General features: G+C 54.7%; 1 protein-coding gene and 1 long non-coding RNA gene across 4 annotated transcripts in view; one reads left to right on the top strand and one right to left on the bottom strand.

Annotated features, from left to right (window-relative positions):
- Window positions 1-7,322: 7,322 nt before the first annotated feature.
- Window positions 7,323-9,214, bottom strand: LOC121020210 (uncharacterized). The gene is made up of 2 exons (XR_005786017.1): window positions 9,127-9,214; window positions 7,323-8,129 (listed from the first exon to the last, which is right to left on the bottom strand). It is a non-coding gene; the product is annotated as an uncharacterized LOC121020210 (long non-coding RNA).
- Window positions 9,215-9,441: 227 nt separating this feature from the next.
- Window positions 9,442-9,997, top strand: part of CD99 (CD99 molecule (Xg blood group)) — a 35,210-nt gene continuing 34,654 nt past the window's right edge. For 2 of the 3 annotated variants that reach the window (XR_005786016.1, XM_040460155.1), the window contains exon 1: window positions 9,442-9,588. Coding sequence is in view for 2 of the 3 variants with exons in the window: in XM_040460155.1 (XP_040316089.1) it covers window positions 9,522-9,588 (67 nt within the window). In the remaining variant the exon portion in view is untranslated. The remainder of the gene's footprint in view (window positions 9,589-9,997) is intronic. The other variant, XM_040460154.1, reaches the window with a different exon arrangement.

Below are 9,997 nucleotides of genomic sequence, written 5' to 3'. Positions count from 1 at the left end.
TAAAAATCAGCACGCAGTGCAGACAGCGGGGTGTGGACGGCTGGAAGAAAGTCTGGGGGCCCGGGGCGGAGACTGAGCAAAGAAGCTACACGTGTCTCAGGACGGCAGTGGGAAACCCCTTCTGCTGGGGCTGAGCCTTCAGCTTGGTTGCATCACGAAAACGTCACTCTTGGAAATAGAGGACTACGAAAAAAGCGGTTATTTCTTGTCGTGATTCGGCGCCCGCGGTTTCCGTGGATTGTGCTTTTTTTCAGCCGCATGCGAGCTTATCAAGGTCAACAAACAGGCTTGGTCTCATAAGCAAAAGCAAACCATTCAAACAGCTTTGTTTCTGGCTTGTTTTCTCCTAACATACAAGGATAACTTATTCCTTAATAAGAATAATGATAAAATAATAATAATAACAAATGTCAGGGGCGCCTGGGTGTCTCAGTCAGCTAAGTGTCTGACTCTTGAATTCAGCTCAGGTCGTGATCTCATGGTTCGTGGGTTTGATCCCTGCATCAGGCTCTGCACTGACAACTCAGAGCCTGCTCGGGATTCTCTGCTCAGGATCTCTCCCTGCCTCTGCCCCTCTCCTATTCTCTCTCCCTCTGTCTCCATCCGTCTCCTGCTTGCGCTCTCTCTCTGTCTCAAAAATAAATAAGGCATTTAAAATTTAAAAAAAATAATAATAAAAACGATAAATAAACATGAAAAAATGCACCCTTGGATGTAAAAAAGCTGTGGAACTGATGTCGTAAGTGTTCCTTTGGAGAAAATGGGTCCCGAAAGGCACTTTGGGAATATCAGGTGGTTTGCTGTGATGCTTCAAGAGACCAGAAGACAAGAGAAAGAGGCCCATGTTGAGTGAGGGCCAGGGCGGGGCCCGGGATTGCGGGGAGCCTCCCGCAGCCCTGCCTGCCCCTCAGCCAGGGTCTGGGGATCCCTTCATCTCTGGGTGGTGCACTGACTCAACCACATGGCCCTCCTTGGCGTGGGTGGGCCACGCCTAATCAGTTGAGTGCCAGCATGGAACCTAAGAACAATGGAGGACCCGGGACTTGCTTGCACTCCCTCTCTCCTCTCTCTGCTGCAGCAGAGACCTCTGTCCTGTCCCACATTTGGGCGCGAAGGTCCTGGTTCTGAAGCCTTTGGACTCAGGCCAGATAACACCTTGGCTTTGTCCATTGTCCATGTTACAGGTGCAGGTGGGAGCACCCGTGTCCCTCCATAATCACGTGAGCCGATTCCTATAATAAGTGCCCTCTCCTATGTATTTGTGTCGCCTGTGGGTGCTGTTTTCTCTGCAGCAGGGCCTTGACTTAGGGGGCGGAGGTCATAGGTGCTCCAGGAAAATGAAAACACAGGTGGCTTCTGAGGCCACACGAATACAGCAGGGCCTGCAGTGAGGACATACCCTCCCCAGGAACCTCCAGAGTGCATCAGCCCTGCAGACGCTCTCGGTTTCCACTTCTGATCGCCCACGCTCAGCGGGAATACGTTTCTGTTGTCTTGAGATCGCACGCCTCCGCCCCCGCACCCTCCAGTTTGTGGTCGTGGCAAACAGACACCAGACACAAGGGAAAAACCACGCCCATGTATTTTCCTTCCCGTGTTGGATCCTTTTGTGCGGGACGGTGTGCAGGCGGGCGGGAGCAGTCCCGTGTAGCTTTCGCTCATTCCGAGGAGTCCCCACCCCATCCGTCAACTTTTCTCCGACCCGACAACAGAGTCCTGAATGGTTTTGCAGAAATAGAATAAAAGGTATTTATTGCACGGATATGTGGGTGCTGCCGAAACTGTGACGACCTGATGGGGAGGACACAGGTGCACCTGGGAAGCGTGTGCAAACTCCCACTCTGTCCTGTGCCCCTGGTCCTCTGGCTGGTCCTCGGTTGCATCCTGTGCTAGTGAACCCGTGACCTAGTGAGTAACACGCTTCCCGGAGCTCAGAGCTCATGCGGCCCGAGGAGGCGGTCCCGGGTCGCTCCCATCTGTAGCCGGTGGATCCGAGTCTCAGGTGAGTTCGGGGTTGGCGTGTGTGGTCGCAGAGGGCGGTCTCGTCGGGCTGAGCCCCCCACCTCCCCGTGGGGACCTACCTGCCCACGGCCTCGGGCACCTCCCGTGGGCACAGAAGTCCTTGTGCGAATCCCAACATCTCTGAGCAGTTTTTTCTGAGAAAACCCGTGTTCTTCTCTTTTTCTCCAGCAGCCCCGGGGGGGGGGGGGGAGTCACGCCCCAGATGTGTCCCCGGCTGGGCCCCCCTGTGGCTCAGCTCTCCCGCCCTGGCTTCCTCCGTTTTTGTTTTCTCCTTCCCCATGGAGATGTTGTGGGCTGTCCCCTGAGCCCGGCCTCTTGAACCACACACAGGGAGGTGCTGTTCTCCCGGAGAGCAGGTCTTGCAAAAAAAAAAAAAAAAAGAAGAAGAAGAAGAATTAAAAGAACAAAACGCACAGACGCGCTAAAGAAAAAGGCAACAGGAGAGAAACGTTCTACAGGGGGCAGCAAACGTATACTCTGAACTCCGCTTTCTTTGCAATGTATCTTTTTTGAAACAGGCGGAGACAAGGGTCGCGGGGCAAAGGAAAGCCGTCTACGCGTCTAGCTGGAGCCTGCACACCCTGCTGGATGCCACGGGATGCGTCCTTACCCCTCGGCCCCGGAGAGAAGTGATTCGAATTCCTCAGGGCTCTCTCCCCAATCCGACGGGCTCCCGTGTCTGGAAACCTCCAGAAAGTCAGGACCTAAACACGGTCCAGGAGGCCACGGCTGGCCAGGACGAAGGTCAGGGCGGTCAAGTTTGGTGGGGTCAGGAACCCTCCCCCCCACCTCCCACGACTTCCCCAATAAATCCTCGGGCAGACGGATGGGGACTGATGTCCAGCAGGTGGAAAGCAAGAGCCCAGCTGAGGCCGAGACTGGCCATGGACGGCTTCCTTCCTCCCTTCCTTCCTTCCATCCTTCCTACGTTTCTTTCTTTCTTTCTTTCTTTCTTTCTTTCTCTTTCCTTCCTTCCTTCCTTCCTTCCTTCCTTCCTTCCTTTCTCTTTCTTTCTTTCTTTCTTTCTCTTCTTTCTCATTCTTTCTTTTGGTCTTTCTTTCTTTCCTTTTTTTTTGTTTGTATTATGAGGACTGAAAACATCGGACCATCAACAGATGGTACAGTGTATTTTTCTTGCGGAATTTAAAGATCTCGCGAATGTGCAAACCCAAAGCACTTGACGGGCAGGTGGAGACAGGTACCCCGGGTTTGCAGTTAGCCTGAAGAAAGGCTGGTTTCTTTAACGGGAAACCGTAATGGGAAAGGCCCCATGGTTAGCAATTTACGTGTTACCACACTTTTACAATCAGGTCAACAGATGATGCATCATCACGGGTGACACTATAAGGCAGAAAAGGAGACAAATCCAATAACGGGGCCCTGATTTCTACAACCACCTGTGCAGGGAAGTCCTTACTGCCCATTAACCCTACTGGTCTTATTATGTTTCTTTCAACGTTGGCCACCATTGGGGAAAAGAACACACGTAGGCCCAAAATTCCTGAGTCTCCTTCTTGGTCCATGTAGCATCTCTCTCTCTCTCTCTCTCTCTCTCTCTCTCTCTCCATCTCCATATCTCCCTTTTTAAGTAGGTTTCATGCCCAGCACAAAGCCCAACATGGGCTTGGAACTCACAACCCTGAGATCAAGAACTGAGTTCACATCAAGAGTTGGATGCTTAACCAACTGAGCCACCCGGGTGCCCCCATGTAGTGTCTTTCTCAGTGTGGTGTGGGGTGATGCCCTGGAGACCAGCTGGGGGCAAATACATCCCATTGCGCACCAAGAAAGGGAGAAGAACCAGAGTGCTCCAGGAGAACCAGGCCATGAAGATGCCACCTACTGGGGCAGGACCATCGCATCCAGTCCCCGACTGTCCTGTCCTTCCTGACTTGGGTCAACCTCAGCTTTCCCACCAGTCACTCCAAGAATCAGCTGGCTGTGGCCCCAACCATCAATTATCTGGCTTCTAGGCCACACCGAACACCCTGACCAGTCCTGTCGAGGGGGGCGTGTCTCCTGCTACCCCGTGGGCAGATAGAGAGCCTTCCCACCAGGGCCATCATAAGGGCAAGAAGGGGTGTGTGCCATGGGGCAGAGAGAATGCGTGAATATGCTTGCAGACAGGATGAAAAGGGCCAGGAATTCGAGGGACTTTTGAAAGAATGCCCTGCAGTCATCTGTGCCCGGCTGGGCTCCCACTCAGGAGACAGCACGAACTCAGCAGGCCCCAGACAAGGGCTCCTGTGTCAGGGAGGGCCGCTGCTGACCAGGCGGCTCACTGGGCAAGAAGGAGAAGACAGAATGACGAGGGAAGGAATTTGTGGAGTGGGGGTTCCCACAAACAGCCCCAACAGAGGAAGCTGAGCCAGTTCTGGGGTGTCCAGCATGGCCCTAACAAGCTTGGTTTTCCTGGCTGGGTGCTGGAGAACCACACATCACAGTGAAGGAGACGCTTTGGAGATGCTGGTTGATAAAGGAGGGAGGGGAGACCCAGGGCCGTGTGAGGATTTGGGAAAGGTCATGGTGCAGAAGAGGCAGCTGCACTCAATGCCCAGGGCAAGTCTTCGTCTGCATTGGGATTTTCTCTGGACTCCAGCACACTGGGAGGAGGGCCCATCTGACTCAAATGACAGAGGGCTGGGGATGTAATTCTCCCTTTCTTGACCCAGACAGGAAGTCTTAGCTGTGTTTTTCATAAAGGTACCTTTCTCTATGTGTCTATCCATGCATCCACTCAAACATCCATCCATCCATCCATTCATCATATCTATCTATGTTATCTATGTATCTATGTATCTATCTATGTGTCTATCTATCTATGTATCTATCTATCTATCTATCTATCCATCCATCCATCTCTCCATGTATTCACCAACCCACCCAGCTCTCCAGCCAGTGTCAAACATCCATCCATCCATCCATCCATCCACTCAAACATGTAGCAACTCAAACATCCATCCATCTACCAGTCTACCCACCCACAGACTTATCTACTCAAACATCCATCCATCCATCCATCATATCTACCTATCTATCCACCCACCCATCATATCTATCTGTCTATCTATCTATCTATCTATCCATCTTTCCATCCATCCATCCATTATATCTATCTATCTATCTATCTATCCATCCATCTACCCATCCATCCATCATGTCTGTCTATCTATGTATCTATCTATCCATCCATCCATCATATCTATCTATCTATCTATCTATCTATCCATCTTTCCATCCATCCATCATATCTATCTATTTATCTATCTATCTATCCATCCATCTACCCATCCATCCATCATGTCTGTCTCTATCTATGTGTCTATCTATCCATCCATCCATCTTTCCATCCATCCATCCATCCATCCATCCATCCATGCGTCCACCCATCATATCTATCTATCTATCTATCTATCTATCTATCTATCCCACCCATCATATCTATCTATCTATCTATCTATCTATAGATAGATGGTATCCATCCATCCACCCATCCACCCACCCACCCACCCATCATATCTATCTATCTATCTATGCATCTATCCATCTTTGTATCCATCCATCCACCCATCCACCCACCCATCATATCTATCTATCTATCTATCTATCTATCTATCCATCCATCCATCTCCCCATCCATCCATCATGTCTGTCTATCTATGTATCTATCTATCCATCCATCCATCCTTCCTCCCTTCCACCTACCCATCCATCCATCCACCCATCCATCCATCTATCATCCATCCATCCACAATCTATCCATCCTTCTATCTGTCCATCCATCTACCCATCCATCCATCCATCCATCCATCAATCCATCCACACATCCATCGACCCATTCACCCATCCATCCATCTATCCATCCATCCATCCATCCATCCAACCATCCATGCACCCATCCATCCATCTATCCACACATGTATCCATCCATCCATCCATCTACCCATTCATCCATTCATCCATCCATCCATCTATCCATGCATGCATCCATGCATTCACCCAGTCTCATCCATCCAGGCATCCATCCATCCATTCACATACCCATCCATGCATCCATCCATTGGCCAATCCCAGCCACCTATCTTTCATTCACCATCCATCTACCCACTCATCCATCCATCCACCCACCCATCTATCCCAGTCAGGCTCTGTGCTGACAGCTGGGAGCCTGGAGCCTGCTTTGGATTCTGTGTATCCCTCTCTCTCTGCTCCTCCCCTGATCTCTCTCTCTCTCTCTCTCTCTTTCAGAAACAAACATTAAAAAAATTAAGAAAAAACAGAAACTAATACAGATGCAGTGCAGAGAGGTTAGCAAATACAGATAACAAAGACATCCCTCGCCTTATAAGAAATCGTCCCGACTATAGGTTTGGACAGCCCAGAGAGCGTTTCTAGGCAATGTGCACAGGTTTGGGGTGTTCTTGGTGCATTTATGTGTATCCTCCTTGGAAACCGAACTCCCCAAAATCATTCTTCAGAAGGAGAGAAGGACCGGAAGAGGTCGAGGTGTTGACAGTGGTAGGGGTCCCCACCCCGCTTCCGGGGAAAGAAAGATAAGACAGAGTCTCTCTTACAGAAGGCACGTCCGTTTAGGTGCCCCCCAACTATTTTGTGCCCCTGCACCCTTCATGCACCACTTGCTTGCAGGTGTCAGAACGACACAGAATTACAAAAACCTCAGTGGTTAACGATTTTATGGGAACCAAGGAATGGAAAAACCAGCGTCTACCCGGGCAGGAGATAACCCAAGTGACTCAGAGACCGCAAACCCGGCGGTCAGCCCCGTGTGCCGTTTCCACAGTCCAGACTCACCTGGCTCGCGTTCCCAAGGAATTTCTGCAGGATTTTTACGCCTCTTTGGACTCCCCAGGCGGGACACCAGCAGGAGCCGGACTATTGATAATACTGACCCCTGCTGGCCTTTGTGAGCTCCATCAGTCAGGACCTGGACCCTGTCACCTTAAGGTGACTTCCGCCCCTTCGTGAGTACGTGCGCAGCTGTCACCTTCACCACCCACCCCAGTTTTTCCAGGTAAATACACAAAGCCCTGTGGTCAACAAAGGATCGTCCCTAGAAAGTGGGAGAAGGGCTAGTGTGTGTGTGTGTGTGTGTGTGTGTGTGTGTGTTACACGGACGCAAACAGGCTCACACTGTCCCCATCCTGTCCCCAGGCTGAACCAGTATAATGCATGCAGACCAAGAAGCCTGTTCTGAGTCGAGCTCCCTCCCCCGTCCGTCTGTCTGTCTCAGCCTATGCCCTTCAAAGATGTGTTCCCTGGCGTTTGGATACAACTCCGGATGCTTCTCCAATTCATTTAATTTTGATTCTGGAACTCAGGGCTTCCTGATGTCAGAGTGTCCGGAAAATGCGATGGAAATTTTTTAGTTTGAGCCAAGGAAGGGAGCGCTTGAAAAAAAACAAAAGCCAACTTAACGAATTACAAAGAAAAGTCTTCAAAATGCCCGTGGGGATGAACATAAATTGAAAAAAAATAAAATAAAACAACAATCCTCAAAGCCTGGCATTCGGTGCAAGTGACGGGTGATGGAGACCTAGCCCCTTGGGGATAAAATGCGCTCCCTGCCTGCAGAATGTTCTGGAACATTCAGGGTGGTGTCAACAGAGTTTGAGTCCTCGCGCAGCCCGTGACAGAGGTTAAGGACTGGCCAGGCTGAGGTTTTCTTTTGAAGATGACAGGGCTGGACTGGAAACTTCCCCAGGGTTGGGGAGGGGTCTCTGGGTTTTGACTTTGGTACAAAGCAGGTGGTTTCTTTCATGCACGCATTATTCTGAGACTGACTTACCTCAAGGTGCCAAAAGGGCTGCACCAGCTCCAGCGTCCCTTTGCTCCACGGGAAGAGCCTACTGTTTGCCCCGGCCCAGGGTCCACACCCTCCTCTGGCCCCAAGGCTGTGGCCAGGGAGAGGGGAATGAGGAGAGACAGATGCCTTGAGCAGGTCAGTGGGGGCTGGGGGCACACGTGGTATCTGCTGGGCAGTCCACCCAGATTGACTCCCAAGGCAGATGACTGTTGTTTTGATGAGAAAGGGTTCCGTGAAATCCATGCGTCTGAATCCACAAACTGACGTTTGACTTTCTGCCGGCCTAGAAGTCGAAAAACTTCCCTGCTGCAGTTGTCCAAGGGGGGGGGCGGGCCTGGGGTGCAACGCAATGCCTCTGCCCTGCACCCCTCTGTCTGAGTCACGGAGGTGACAGAAGGTGGCAGCAGCTAGGCGGGTGACCCCTGAGGGGAAGGGTGTGCTGGGTGGGAGCCTGGCCAGCCGGTAGGAGGGTTTGCAGGGCCAAAGCAGGCATCTGACTCAGGGATTTTTCTGCGGACAAGATGTTCTGCATCCTGAATACACACGGACAGAATATTAAGCCAACATCTCAATTAAATATAGATAGATAGATAGATAGATAGATAGATAGTCTGGGCGGGGGTCCAGCCCCAGCACTGCTGGCCTGTGACCTGCACAGGGACCCATCAGGGCCCCAGCACCTCCTGAGGGGAAGGGGAGGGGTTTCCTGCCTCTCTCTCTCTCTCTCCCCCCCCTCCCCACGGGGGGGGGGGGGGGGGGGGCGGGTCCCCCCCCCCCCGGGGCGCGGGCCGCCCCCCCCCCCCCCCCCCCCGGGGCGGGGGAACCCCCCCCCCCCCCCCCCCCACCGCGTGGGCTGGGGAGAGGCTTCCGGAGGCTCCTGCAGGGGGAGTCCCCATTGAGAGTGGGGAGTGGGGCTTGCCCTGCGCCCCCAAAGCCTGCACCCCGAGCTCCGGGCTGTGTCAGTTCAGACTGGACTTCGGGATGGGAGTGGGGTCTGCCCGGGGGGACAGGGACCCACCTCTCGCGGGAAAGGAGAGGATTTCACTTTGTTCCCCACCCCCACCCCCAAGGTGGCCCCAGGGTCCCATTAGGGGCAGAGAGGGGGCTCCCGCTACTTGTAATGGTTTGCTTCCTGTTCGTCGGGGGGAGCGGCCAGTGAGGGGCTGGAGGAGTCTGTGGACACATGGAGGGGACCCCACTGTCCGAGCTCGGAGTTGTGGGGGGGGGTCCCTCGCTTCTCCTCAGGACTGGGGGTTTTAGGAGCGGGTGGGGGTCCCCACCTTCTGAGCACGGCGCTGGGGGACTCCTCGCTTCTCTTCAGGGCTGCCCTGGGGGTGTTGGGGGGGGGGCGGGGGCCCCAGTTTCCGAGCGGGGACGGCAGTCGCTGGCTCCTTTCGGGACCGCCCCAGGTAACCGCTCCTCCCCCGCTAGTCCCTCCCCTGCGCCCCGCCCGCCCCGGGTGCTCTCCGGGGGCCGCGGGAGGGGCGAGCCGAGACCGGGGCGGGGCCAGAGCGCGGGCCCTGCCCTCTCCGTGCTCCCTCCCCCCACTCCTCCCTGTCCTCCCTCCCCCCCCACTCCCTCCCTCCGCGCGCCCCGCCCCAGGGGCACTCCGGCCGCCGCCGCCCGCGCGTGCCACTCCCGGGACGGTTCCTGCGCGGCGCCCGCCGGCCGCACCATGGCTCCCCGGGCCGCCGTCGCGCTGCTGCTGGTCGGCCTGCTCGGCACGCTGGTGCCCGCTCGGGGTGAGCCATCTGTGGGGGCCTGGGGATGGGGCGGGGTGCAGGGGGCGCGGGCCGGCCGGGGGACCGGCGTGGGGACGCGCGTCCGGGGACCCCCCCCCACCACCCCGGGGAGGGCCTCGGGGGCGCACAGTGGGGGGCGGGTGCAGGGAACCCTTCTGCACCCCGGAACCCTCCTCCCCGCGGGACGAACGGGACGCGCTGTGCCAGCGGGTAGCCAACGCCCCGGGAGGCGGCTCCACTGTGCAACTTTCTTTCTGGGCGGGTGTGGACTTGTTCCAGAGGCCCAGGGCGTTGAGTATTTCCAAAATCAGAAACTCGGGCAGTTGGAGGTTCCCCAGGGGAGCCGGGGGGCCCTGGATGCCCGCAGGCGGGTGACTTTTTAGGTCCCGGTCCCCCCCCCCCCCCCCCG

This window comes from Herpailurus yagouaroundi, unplaced genomic scaffold (genome assembly GCF_014898765.1).
Source record: "Herpailurus yagouaroundi ecotype Mexico unplaced genomic scaffold, PumYag 248, whole genome shotgun sequence".
Lineage (NCBI taxonomy): Eukaryota > Metazoa > Chordata > Mammalia > Carnivora > Felidae > Herpailurus > Herpailurus yagouaroundi.
Note: the sequence above shows the minus strand (reverse complement) of the source record. Positions and strands in the feature narration are given on the sequence as shown.